The sequence below is a fragment of the Colius striatus genome, chromosome 20, assembly GCF_028858725.1.
Source record: "Colius striatus isolate bColStr4 chromosome 20, bColStr4.1.hap1, whole genome shotgun sequence".
NCBI lineage: Eukaryota > Metazoa > Chordata > Aves > Coliiformes > Coliidae > Colius > Colius striatus.
The window spans coordinates 7,956,511-7,970,322 of record NC_084778.1 but is presented as its reverse complement, the minus strand read 5'-3'; the positions used below and the strand labels follow the sequence as shown (position 1 = coordinate 7,970,322).

The 13,812-nt window shown below is 48.2% G+C and overlaps 1 protein-coding gene across 1 annotated transcript in view; it reads left to right on the top strand.

The window, feature by feature from the left end:
• Window positions 1–13,812, top strand: part of CAMKK1 (calcium/calmodulin dependent protein kinase kinase 1) — a 90,218-nt gene that overhangs the window by 64,665 nt on the left and 11,741 nt on the right. The window contains exons 10-12 of the mRNA XM_062012338.1: window positions 8,653–8,852; window positions 9,548–9,601; window positions 11,164–11,237. Coding sequence (XP_061868322.1) covers window positions 8,653–8,852; window positions 9,548–9,601; window positions 11,164–11,237 — 328 coding nt within the window. The remainder of the gene's footprint in view (window positions 1–8,652; window positions 8,853–9,547; window positions 9,602–11,163; window positions 11,238–13,812) is intronic.

Below are 13,812 nucleotides of genomic sequence, written 5' to 3'. Positions count from 1 at the left end.
CTCTAGGTCTGAGAGCTGAGCAGGTGTGCCAGTGGTAGAATGTCCTTTTCCTCTGGCCCCCATACTACTGGGACAATGTGTTGAGCTTAAGTGTAGTCATATGACTGGCTGACATGTTCTTTTTTCATATGGCTGTCTTAGACCTGGGCTCTCTTGTGTGGACTAAGTCAGGGATTACTTAATCACATGCTAACTCTAACTCCCATCCTGGTGGAATGGGCCTTATGAAGGACAGTGCTTTTACTCTTGCTTCCAAGGCATCCCCAGGACTGAGGGCACTGCACACACCCTTGTGAGTTGGGAAGGCAGACAAGTGTTTGCCTCTTGTAAATACCTCTGGAGTGGTCATCTCAGAATGTACTTCAGTGCTCTGACTGCAGACGTTTTGTTGGGTTATTTGTGTCCTTAACTGAAGCATGTGGTTAAGTGTCTCTGCATTGGGAATATGTGCAATTCCCTCCCCTTCCACTTGTCACTTCCCTCTAGTAGTGCTTCTCTGGGGCTATTTAAGCTTCAGCCTCCCTTCTAGTAAGGCAAACATTGATATTCAGCAGAAACAGATGGGCTGGATAGTGCTGCAGCCCTGCAGCCTGCCCTCCAGTACCCTGAGACCTGTAGGCCAGGGATTTCCTCAGCCAAGGGGTGTGTCTCTATTTAATGGCCTCTGATATTGTTCCATTCATTTGTCCAATCTCTTTTTAAGCTAGTGTAAATATTCCACATCTGCTACCTCCTATGTACAGATTGTGAGGAGCAGTTCCCATTTGGGCTTGAGCCTGATCCTGCAGGTTTCAGATGACATGGGAGCAATCATGCTCTCTCTGTGCCAGCCCTGGGTTATAGACCTTGTCATGTTTTCATGGGGGGCTTTCCAAGGCTGAAGAGTTCTTATCTGTGCCAAGTGTCTTTCCACTCCTCTGACCACTCTTAGAAAAAGCTGTATCAGTCCTGTAGCTGCCCCAAGCCTTGTTAACTGGAGGCACAGCTGTGTTTCAGAGTTGTCTTCAACAGTAAATGTGTCTGAAAACACTGCAGGAGTTGTCACATGCCTCCCCCAACAAATCCTCCAGGTTGGCTGGACAAAGACAGGTATTCTGCTGTTTCACTTGGGTGATACCTAAATACAGGTTTGACTTCTTGAAGGCAGTACAATTTCCTTCTAGAATGACTCAGAGGTGACTTACACTTAATAACTGCACTGTAAATGGGTTTGAGTGAAGGTGGATCTGGTGTTGTGCCAGTTTGCTTTGGCAAATGTACAATAAAAACCAGTACTAGGTGAAGTGTGTAACAGGAGGATTTTCTTCCAGTGTCAGGTTGCTGTCTGCTGGCCAGAAATGTTTTCCTTGTTATGAGCAGATGTTTGGTTCAACACAAGGAGTAGATACCTTAAGCTGTTCTTCAGTGGCAGGAGAGGCACATGGGAGCTGCAGGAGGGAGAAGTGTGCTCCATCAAAATACATGGGGGAGATGCCAGACAGGTATCCTAGTTTGGTTTAGAACTGGAACACAAGTAGCTTCATTTATTGAGAGCCTAAGGAATAAAAATAAGCAAATGCAAGGTCTAAGCAGACAGCCTGGCTGTGACACTAGGCAGGAGCAGACACTTAGCACAGAACATGCACACAAGCTTGACCTAGGGGAAGCCCTGCTGACTTGCACACTCAGGATGAAGCACAGCTACTGTCCCTTCTGCTCTACATCTGCAAGCTCAGGATTTCATCCAGCTCCTGAGAAACTGGAACAGTTGCTGTCAAGTGTGGCTGGAAGGAAGAAAAAGTTATTTCCTGCATTCTGTGTAGAAAATGCCCAATTTCCATGCTATGGATGTATCTAGGGAAACTAAGGCTGGCAATTCTGATCTCTGCAGAGGAACACTTGTCTCATTTGAGATTAGGTTGAAGGAAGGGTCATGACATGCAGCTGAAGCCGTTGGGAAGTTGCCTTTCTAGCAGCAGCTCTCTGCAGGGCCCCTGTGTGGATGCCTGGGGTGTTCTGGAGCCCTTCACACAAAGCCTGGAGCAGTAACAAAATGCCTGATGTGCAGATCAAAGCTAGCTCATCTGAGATAAGACCTCATCTGCTTGATCATTAGTATGTGAGTATAATTCCCATTATCTTAAAAGGAAACTGAATCAAATAAATCAACAGCTGAGTCAGCACAGGCTTGTCTCTTCTGAAAAGTATCTACTGCAGTGTGAACCCAGGGAGGGTGCACTGAAGCATCAGTGGTGTAAATGGGTTTGGTCTGGTTTGGCTCCTGACAGAGTCAGGTTCCTCAGACCTCATGGATATGGACCAGCAGAGCTGGATCACAAACCTGTGATGGAGCCGCTCCTTTCCCTGCTGTGGTTCCCAGCAAGCTACTTGATCCTTCTGTGCCTCTGTTCACAGGTGGGAAATGGGGACATGGCTCCTTCTCTGCTCCTGCCTCATGCAGGAGATATGAGGATCTGCACTTTCCTGGTTCCCTAAATGTCCAACATTGTCTTGTTCACACTCAGCTGAGCCCAGCTCCCAAACAGAACGTGCCAGGAAGGAATGTGTTTGCTGGCTGGCAGCTTTCCTTAGTTTGGAGGACAGGTGTAGAAGAGCAGCCTTTGGCAAGGCTGCCTTTCCTCCCTCTTCCCTGTTGCTTCCTTCTGGCAGTGTCCCATAGCTGTCCCTTCTGCCAGGGGTGTGATGGTCAGCCAGCTGCTAGACATGGAGCACAACTGGAAGCTGAACTTTTCCAAAGGGCTGGACAGTGCCAACTGTTGGAATCTCCCTTTGTAACCCTCTGGGCTTAAACAACATACTCAAGTGGCAAAGGTTTGGAAGCAGCAAGAGAGTGGCAAAGTAGTGAGCAGCTATGAGAAAATCAGAGCTGGGATCCTCACCCCAGTTGCCCCATGAAGCTGAGTGTGGGAGGGAAGGAGTTCCCCCTGCACAGCCCACCACATCCGTGTCCTCCAGCTCTTTCTCAGGGGAGCATTGCAGGCAAGTACAGAGGCTTGCCTCAGAGAGCTGCCTTCTGTTTTAAGCTCTGGATGGTGGTGCAGCAGTTTCCTTTGGAGGGTGTTAAATCATTTCTTTGCTATAGGAGTATGTGAGACTAATACTAAGCAGACTCTGCAGTAGCACCATATGGATTGCTTTTGCCCTTGAATGGGAATGGGATTCTGTTTTGAATGGAGCATAATTCAGTGTCAGCCTTGGTAAATAGCAGGATGTGACAGTGCATTGCAAAGCTTTATATGTGTAATTTCTAAATGAGCTTTTAGCAAGTTGGTGTTAATCTGCTGGGTTGGGTTTGCAGAAAGGAGTGAAGAGAAAGGCACCTTTTTATAACAGCACCAAGGAATACCTCTCTTTCTAGTACTTCTCTCTGCTCCCTCTTGGTTGTTACTGGCTGTTAATCCAGGCAGACAGTTTGCAGACATTTGCTTCTGAAGGAAAAGTAAAGTCTATTTAGTCTCTGATTCACCTGCAGTATGAGGAGTGAGGAGCATTTGTGAAGTGAGCCAGTTGTGTGTTGCACAAAGAGCTGACTTGTCCCACCCGAGGCAGCCAGGGCACGGAACGGAAAGAACTGTTCAGTGGGGCTTTGCTGCTGAGCAGCAATGGAGCAGGGAGGCAGAGCAGCAGGAGAGCTGAGAGAGCCCAGGCAGGGCTGTGTGATATGCACAGACAGAAGCCAGCTGCTTTCCAAAACCTGCCCCTTTCTCCAGCCCCATGTACTGTACCACAGCCTCTGAGGATTCAGTGCCTCCTTCAGGATACGAATGCTGCAGGATCTCTAAGGCACAGCACAGTTTACAGCTGTGATGTTGCAGGACTTCAGCCCTGTCCCATGCTTCCCTGAACAGCTGAGCTAGAATCATTGAATTGTTTAGGTTGGACCCTTAAGATGATTGCATGCAACCATTAACACAGCATGGGCAAGTCCATGGCTAAACCATGTCCTCAAGTGCCACATCATCATGTCTTTTAAGTATCTCCAGGAATGGTGACTCAGGCTCAGCAGCTTGTTGTTTATACCCTGAGTGCTCTGAATCCTCCTCTGAGATGGAACCTTCACCACACAGCATCAGCTTTTAAGCAGACTTTTCTTAGATGCCTGCACTCCAAGCCTGGCTTCAAGTCAGGGGACAGTCTAGACTTTTAGGGCTGATTGTCCTTGTTTCTGCGCATTCCTGGGGCTCTAGAGTTTCACCGAGCCCAACTTTGGGTATGCCAGGTGTGGGCCCTCACCTGTGCTGCCTGCTTTGTTCTTGGGGTGGCTGTGAGGTTTAGCAAACAAGCATTTCTAATGTGCTTTGGGATCTTTGTCTAGATAATGCTGTAGAAATCAATGGGATTGTTCTTCAGGTGCAGGTAGGCCTGAAATGCTGTTACCTTTGCTTCCCTGAAGTGAAGGATGAGTCTAATAAAGCTGAATTAACCAGAGCACTGCAGGATCATACTTTCTGTTAAGAGCTCTGTTTCATTTTCATTATGAAGAAGTATTGATCTATTCTTTGAATAGAGCCTGTCAGTACAGAAAGAGCAAAGGATCTTGGAGGGCAGGGAAGTTGTTGCAGTGAGCTGCTGACCTCTGCTTTAAGAGCAAAATCCTTTCCAGGTAAAAGCAACATATGGAACCATTTTGTCAGTTTGCCAAAGCAGCTTCAGTAAAGTGTTGTGCTTTGGGCAGATTTTAACCTTGGGAGGGATGCACACAGGTACATGTGCATGGGAATGAGTGGTTTGCAGCTGTTGATGTCCCTGTTGTGATGCACGTGGGCCTGGGAGGGGGGAGCACCATTCCCAAGGCTGCATCCAGCTGCCACATCCCCATGGCTGGATGGTGTGGGTCTGAGGGTGATCCTGACAGGGCTGATGTCTGCCTGCTTTGTGATGGTTTCTGTAATGTCATGAGCAAAAAGCTGAACACCTTGTCAGTCTGTTTGAGTGGCTGGAAGTTCCCTTAAGAGCATGGATGCAACTGAAGGGGTCCCAGTTCACCATGAAGGGAACTAAGGAAAGGTCATGCATTGGTTTAAAAGAAGAATAATCCCCAGACACTCATGGAACAAAATGAGGAGCAGCAATACAGATGATTATTTTGGTTATGCTTCTTTAAAGCACATTTTGGAGGTTTCATTGAGATGTTGAAAGTACTTTTCTTTCTCTTCTAACACACCTCTGCTTCTGTTTGGTGGCTGTTGTCACAATGTGTCAAGGACAGGATAAGTGTTTTGTTTCTGGGACCTCTGGTCCTGGCTTCCAGTGACATTGAAGAGCAATTCTAATGAAATTGCCATTCCTACCTGCTGCTTTTACATCTGCAGAGGGAAGAAACTTGCTCCTAGATGCTTCAGGCTGGTGAAATCAGAGGGTTAATTTGTGCAGGTGACTGTTTGGCTAGGGCTGTCACCTGCTCCCCTTGGGTGGTTCCCTGGGTCCTGTGTTGTTTGTGCTCTTGTCTCTTCTCTACAGTCATTAGCAGCCCAGAGGGCATCATTAATGGTAGGCTTTTATTTCTCAGATGCTTAGCTCTCCCTCTGGAGCTCTTCACAGCTAACACCATCTTTTTCTCTGCATGTTGTGCTGGAATTGCAGATCACACTAGTTTAACAAGTACCTTTCCTGCAGGACAGCTCTGTCCCCAGGCTCCTGCAGCCAGTGCCATATCACTGCAGGCACTTTGGCCAGCCCTGCCTCAGTTCCCTGCCTTTTTCCCTCTGATGCATTATCTGCAAGAGATCTGGACTTGCAGCAGGAGTTGGTGTGCTGGAGAGTTGTGTTGGTGTCCTGCAGATGAGCAGTCCTGCTTCCTGCCTGCAGCTCACAAACAAGCCAGTTTTTTCCTTTTGCCTGCATGTGGATTTGGAAATGGTTTGGGGGGAATAGATGACTTTTTTTCCTGCAGCCCTGTACTGTTTTGACATGTATCAGTGGCAAAGCACAGTGCAGGAGAGGGTAAGACTCTGCATTTGTGAGCCTGAGGCCCGTTGTGGGGAGCTGTACAGGGGAGAACACCCACAGCAGCTGGCAAACTGGGACTTTATGAATTGTGTTTCTTCAAAGCAGAAAAGGGATTTCAAGTTGGCTTCATCAGGTTATAGCAGCTCCACACCAAATCATTTCTGGACAGATCTGAGCTCATGCTCTTAGAATTTCTATAGCTATGAAGGCACCTGGATAGGGGAGGGGATTTGCAGGTAGCAAAAGCCTTTGAAATCAGCTGGCACAAGACTTTTGTTGCTGCCACTCAAACAGCATGGCAAAGCATCAGGGTGTGTGGGTTGGACACTGCTCCCAGCCCTGCCACTCCTGACCTGGCCAGCCACTTCCCCTCTGTGCCCATCTCCTCCCAACCCTCTTTGGTGGTATTTAAACAGTGCCAGGTTTGCAGCAGTGCCTGGCTGACATGCCATTGCAAAGCTCTGGGACCTGTCAGGCTCACTTCTGAGAGCCTAGGCTGTGTTCCTCTGCCCCACAGGCACTTTCTCCTCTGAGCAGTAGAGGTCACAGACTGTCACTGTCCCTGATGCTCACATCAAGCACGTGGGTCTGGTCTGGGGAAGACAGAAGGCTGTGGGTTAGTGGTGGGCTTGGCAGTGTGAGCTGCATGGTTGGATCTGATGATCTTAAAGGTCTTTTTCAACCAATAAGACTTTATGAAATGTTCATGTAGTGTTTGATGGCTTTGATTTTTGCAAAGCATGTGTGTATTTGTTCTTTGTTCATTCCTATTGCTCCTGTGCCTAAGAGCCAGCCCAGTCCTGCTGGGTACCAGGCTGAGATGGACCCTAAACAAACACAGAGCATCTGGCAAATGAGCCTTGTTTTTCCTGAACTTTTATTAGATTGCACAAAAACAAGGAATGTGTTTTACAAGATAAATGGTTATTTGAGATGAGAACTGGTTTGTGGCTTTGTCTGGGCTTTTTTTACTTTCTGGTATGAAAGGAATAATGAAAAGCTTAGAGCACCTGCCTGCCTAGTGGGTACCTCCCTTGATTTTCACAGCCTTAGCTCCAGGGATGTACTTGTATGGCCCACTTATGTTTGTGGCCTGTGTTTCCTCTAGAGGCACTGGGAATCTTAGCCATGTTGTATCAGGCAGAATACCAGCCACATGCATGAAAGGCAGCTCATCATTTCCTGAAGGAAAACTTCACTCCCCCCTCACTGTTTTTTTCCCATCTCCCTATATTACCATAATGAAATGTCAGCTTGCCACCAGTTTTGCTGTGGAGCAGATGTCTCCTTGTAATTACTGTTGTTGCAGGGTTTTCAGTGTTTATCCTGACTGTCTAGCCAGGCTGTTACAGCATTAACTGCCTCACGTCACAGCGTGGCCACGCAGTTGCTGCACATCTGGAAGAGGATGGAAGCACCAGTGCTCTCTAGAGAGCTTGTGTGTGCTGGGGTGCCATGTGCTCTTTAATGTGCCATGGATGGCATCCCTTGGCAGTGCTTTAAACTAACAAGAGGTCCTTGCAGAAAAAGGGATCTGCAAGTGATGCTTTCCCCCTCTAGACACAGCCTGCTGGAAAACTGGTGTGAAAAGAGCAGAAGTTACAGGAGGTTTGTTTTCTCTTGGTCCTAAAACACAAGCTGGGATGCTGCATAGGGCACACTGCCTTGTGGCAACATGTTGACCAGATTTGGAAAGCAGAAAAGCATTAGACCAGCATTTTCCCCAAGCAATGGTGTATTTCTGAGGAGATCTGAAACGTGCTGGTGTAGAGGTATAGAGACAAACATGCTCTGGGCAGAAATGGCTTTCCTGCAGCTGCAGTGTTGCTTCCCAGATAGCTCATAATGAGTGGGCCTTTGTGGTGGTGGTGCTGGTGTTTTCAGTGCATCACAGTCCTCGAGCTCTTTGCAAGGGTTTCTTTCATTTTGGATGTTCTGGCAATTCAGCTGGTGCCCATACTTGGCCTCCTGGAACTGGGACAGTGACAGAGACAGCCTTTGCTCTGAAGCACTGCACAGCAGAGGTTTGACTGTGGCTCTGGATGCAAAAGTAGTCAGAGTGGCTGGCAGCTTTGGGGATTGGAGCTGATCACAGTTGCCCCTGGTCACAGTTTCTCTTCTGAACTGGGAATACCCACTGGTTTCTCAGCTGTTGGCTGTACTTTGCACTCAGCTTCTAATTGTCTTATTTTACCTAAGTATCTCCTCTGGACTCCTTTCATTCTTCCTGCCTCTTTAACTTTGAACTTGGAAGGGGTTTTAGTTTGAAGCTGTAGTTTCCAAGTAAACCAATTACAAATCAACCTCTTCATCTGAATCCCATAAACCTTTAATACAGCAAGCTGCCTAATCCATCAGCTGGTTTGATGAGGTCAAGCAAATCTACAAGACTTGAATGATTTCCCTCCCTAACTGATCTGCTTGGCCCTACTGGCTGGGCTGTTTCTGGGTTCATGCTCATTCTTTGCTTGATTACTGGTGCCAGATGCAGTTCTGAGTGGTGGGCTTGGATGTGTGTCTCAGTGAGGGACTGAAAATGAATGACTGTAGGAAATGGCACCTCTACTACATGATATTGTGTGTCCAGGAGCAGCTTTGAGTTGGCTGCCAGAGCCTGCACATTTGCTTTCAGCCTCCTGGAAAGGCTTCCCCTGGGTGTGTTGGCTGCTGTGACAGACCATGCTCCTGGTTTGTGTTTTGTAGTGCACTACCAGAAGATCATTCACCGGGACATCAAGCCTTCCAACTTACTCCTAGGGGATGATGGGCATGTCAAAATTGCTGATTTTGGAGTCAGCAATCAATTTGAAGGGAATGATGCCCAGCTTTCCAGCACAGCAGGAACACCAGCCTTCATGGCACCAGAGGCCATTTCAGACACTGGCAAAAGCTTCAGTGGAAAGGTAGGTCTTTGCTCACAGCTGATGTCTCCCAGGTCCCTCAGGCATGACACCCAACCCTGCACCCTTTGTGTGTTCCTCACCCAGGGTCTGGGGTGGTTATTGACTAAAACCAAAGCTCTAATTCTGTGTTCAGTCCAGGCAGAACTTGCACTGGTGCTTCTGTGCAGTGGGCAGACAGATTTTGCAGTGGATTCCTGGCCAGACAGGAACCACATTAAAGCTTTTTCCCTGCCCAGTGGGAAATGAGGATCCTCATTCCCTCCCAGAATAATCAAGAGACACAGGAGGCTGCTGGGCACCAAAGTGATGTCTTAATCCCCTAAAAGTGAGGGGCACTGCTAAGCTCTGAGCTGCAACTGTGGGGATGGAGTCTAGTGGGGTTTTTTTAGCCTGGAAGAAGACTTCTGAGGTTCAGCTGCTCTTTGATGTTCAGCCTTGAGTGATGTCATCCCCTTTAAGAAGGGGCTGCTTGCTGGTCAATGCGTTCCAGAGGAAGGACAAGGGTGGCAGTGCCTGGCCAGCACAGCCCTCATTCCCCAGGTATGCTGCAGGTGCCTGGAGGAGCTCAACTTCACAGACACTCTGCCCAATAGAAATAGGAAGTGTTAAGTGGTCTGTGAGTCAGTGGGAAGATCCAGCTTGTTCAGATCATCTGTGTGGCATCTCATTTACTGCCTGCACATGCTTTCTTTCAGGCACTTGATGTATGGGCCATGGGAATTACCCTGTACTGCTTTGTTTACGGGAAGGTAAGCTGCCTCTCATGCTGCAGCCCTGCATGGAAGTGTCTGTCTGCCCAGCTTCTGACTCATTCCTTTCCAAATAAAGACAAATACTAGGAACAAAGACCCACCTTCTGCAAGCTCCTGTTCTCCCAGATTGCCCTGTGGATGAGAAGGGGCTGATATTGTGACCTGTGGAAAGGATGGTTTCTAGAGTTGGCCCCTCTCAGAGCAGCCATATGTGCTACAAACCCAGAGCAGCATCTGTAGCACCTGCAGTGATTTGTCAGGGGCATACCCAGGGCTTAGCCATATTGCTTGTACCTAGAAACAAGCCAGATAGAGCATGGAGAGGGGTGTGGGTTTGATCCCAAACCACTGCAGCACTTCAGCAATCCAGATCATGGAAAGCTCTGTCTACCAGACCTGAGCTGGGTCAGATGGACACCAGCTCTTCAGAGCTGCCTTCTGCAGACTCTATGTCCTGTCCTGGCTTTTCCCTCTCCTGTGGCCAGAAGCCCCTCTGCCCACCCATGCTCTCCTGGAGTGGGCAGTACAGCAGGTACATGTTTTCTGTGTGTACAGACATGTTACCTGAACCTCCTGGCCAAGCATGGGCTGTGCAGATCCCACCACACAGGCATAAGGCATCCAACTGGGGGGTAAGAAGTGATTGAGGGAGATGGCAGAGGCAGAACTGTCTGCATTGCTGGAGTGGTATTGCTGACCTTAGGATGGAAAATACTCTGGCTTGTGTCTAATGGTGTTTCACTGTGCCAAATCCTCAAGTGAAAGGGTATGACCTTGATTTGGTGTTCTGATATAACTCCATGGTGATAGTGCTACTCTCTGGCAGGCACTGGAGGAGAGACAAAGGGAATGTAAAGCCAAGCACAAGGATACATTTGGCTGTTCCATGTGACTGGACAGTAAATATTGTACCTTTTGTACCTATCTTAGATTTCTTAATCTGGCCAGGCAGGCTGAGAAGGTGCCTGCCAGGAGCCCACTCAAACAAGCTCCTTCAGTTTTGATGCAGATGTTCACAGGGCCTGTGAATGTGCTGCTCCAGCATCCCCTGCAGTATCCAGCTCAGCTCAGTTAACTGCCTGCCCTGCCAGGTACAAAGAGCCAGAACTGAGGCCTAAATGAATCCAGTGTAAACAGTCATGCTGGAGAAAAATACACTTTCAATCCAGATATCTGAAATGCAAGTAGAAACCCAAGTGTTTTAGCAGTAATACATGGTGCTTGTCACAGAGCATGAAGCAGTGACACACAGCAGCTGGTGTCAGGGGCTCTGTCTCACAGGTAGAAGGGGAGGGCAGAGAAAAGTAAAATCAGTTGGTGGTCACCTGGTAGGCTGCATGGAGGAGAGTGTCCCAATGCAGTGATGTGTTCTTTCCATCCCCCTGTTGTTGTTCTGCATTTATTGTTTAGTAGGAGACAAATCAATTTATTTGTGTGGGGAGATTTTGTTCATTTCCATCTCTGTAAAAGCAACATTGGGCAAACAATATACCTGTGTTCTGTGAATAACTGCCAGCTAAGGATCTCTGACACTGGGAAACCTTTTGTTTGCTTTACAGTGCCCCTTTATAGATGAATACATTCTGGGTCTACATAACAGGATCAAGAACAAGCCTGTGGAGTTCCCAGAAGAGTAAGTAAACTTTACTCAGCTACTGTAAAAGTTCAGCTTTCAGTGTTATTCACTGTGCAGAATAAATGCTGGTGGGTCCCCACAGAGGGGCTGGGGAAGGACAGGTGAGGGGCTTTGCCTTCTGGATCCTTCACCTGGGGTTTTGTACAGATGTTGTTGAAGCATTACAGCTGCCTCTGCTGCTCTTGTGTCCATGTGCAGACAGAGACTAAAGGAAATGGCTTTGGCAATCTGTGGAAGTGGAGGGCTTTCCATCTGTGTCTAAGGAGTTCTGCCCTTGGCTTGGTTGGGGTTGTGTTTCTCCCATGTGGTAGCCACAGGAGTCATTCAGTGTGTTATTTCTCAAAAGCCACGTCAGTGACATGAATTTTTTGGTGAGGTGCTCACTGCCTCTTTAGACACCAGCAGTGAAGGGCTGGGCACTCCCAGGCTTCCTTCTGAGCCTGCAGAAAGCAACAGGTACTCAGGCTGGCTGGTTTAGACATCTGCTGTAGATAGGCATGGCCCCTGCTCCATGGGCTGTGTTAATTGCCTCTCCATTGACTGTGAAGCACAGCCACTACAGATAGCTCAGATGAGCCATCTCTCAGGCTGATGGAGCCCACACTCCCAAGGACCTGTGGCCACAAAGTCAGGCCACTAGTTAGATGGCAAACACAGTCATGGATGTGCAGCAGTGCTGGCAGGCAGCTAACCAGGCTGCAGGAGGATGAAGGCTGGTTGTGCCTTGTTGCCATGTTTCCACTGGTTGCTCTGGAGTCAGGGCATGACTTTGTCTTGACAGCACTACAGGAAGGAAAAAAAGTTGTTTATGTTTGCCTGGCAGTCTTCTGTGTGCTTGCCTGGGTCCTGGCACGATGCCCATCCTCTCTCAGCCATCATGTATTTGGCTCAGCAGTCAGCTTACAAGTGACTGTTCCCATCTGTGTCTGCAGTAAGTTATGGGCAAACTGGGCTGTGCTAAGAACCTCTTCTTCATTCAGACACTTCCTTCAGCCATAATTCAGCCACATTATTGATTTGGCTTTCTCAGTAACCTCCTCTCCCACTCTTAAAGCTGCACCCCTCATTAGGGTGTTGGTGGAGCAGTCACTGGGTGTTGATGGGTGTCTCAATTGCATCTGTGTGTTAAAGGCAATAATGGAGACACACACAGCTGGAATTCACTGGGCTGGATCCACCCTGAGCTTCCACACAATTAGCACCTGGCTACAGCTAGGAATATTTGGTTTTCACCATGGCTACAAAAAGATACATTCCTGTTTGCAGACAGCCCATGGAAACTCCTTGCCTGTTTCCTGACAACCTTCAGGGCAGAGCTGGAGCTGTCTGTACCAGCTGACTGTCCCTTAGAGACACTGGGATAAATATTTATCACTCTGGGGTTCTCATTCATGTCAGTGAGGCCTTGGCATGACACAAGGTAAATGGGGTTAGCTCACACCCTGGTGATCCTGGCATGACTAAAAAGCAAGCTGGAGAAACTTCTGTCCAGACATGTCCTGAAGCTCTGTGTAGTCCCTCCTGGTGAAGAGCTGAAGTCCAGAGCAATGTTCTCTGACCTGCAGGCGCCCTGTAAAATGATCTATGGTGCTGGCAGCCCTCCCAGATAGGTTCTGAGCCCTCTGCTTGGCATTTTCTCAAGAGCTGTTACAGGACTGTGACTGGGAGAAAGAGCAGGCTTTTGAGATGAAAAATGCCATCAGGTACAGCATGCAGCCTGGCCAAAGGGGGAGAAGGAGAGACAGAGAGCAGGTGCTGTGGTCTGTCAGCTGGCCACAACCCCCCTGACACTGCAGTCCTGTTTGCAGAACGTCTCCTATGTTGTGTAGGAATCAGGCTGGTGCATAGAAACATGAGGTGCATGGTCTATATCTTGTAGTTTAAATAAAGCTGTTGCCAGTTTGGCAGGGATCTGGTGGTAAGTATTTAAAAAACACCAACCCAGCCACATCTCAGGGTGATCCTTTGTTAGGAATCTGTTTATTCTGACCTGCCAAGTGCACTGTCACTCTGTAAAGCTGTTCCTCTGTGCCTGGAGCTCCTCTCAAGAGCAGCACAGTTCTTCCTGTTCCCACCTATTTTGTCACCTGCAGAGCAGCCTAGGAAGTGGAAAGCCTCTGAGGACTCATCTTGCCTTTCCCTTGTCTGGGCTGTATTGCCTGTGTACTGCAGACCCTTGACATAACTGAAGGTGTTCAGACTTGAAACTGCAGCCTCTCTCTGCCCCTTCCCACTGAACAAGCAGTGTTTCCTTGTGGCTGTCTTAAGGTCCCATAACTAAAGTCTACATAAAGTATTCATAAATCATTAAACAGCAGCTCAGTTTTAATCAGACTGTAATATCCTTTACTGGGATGTGGTCTTCATTTAGCTTTATGATAGCTATTCCCCCTCTGCTTGGAGGAAGGTGAAGGGGAGGTGTGCACAACTCCTGGTCCTCAGCAGTGTGTTCAATGTGAAATCCAGCCCTGCAGAGGTGGGACACTTTATGCTGCCAAATCCCATCTCTGTGAAGAAACACAGCTCCTTACAAGTCATTTGTGAAACAGACTTTCAGCTGCCTAACCTGATT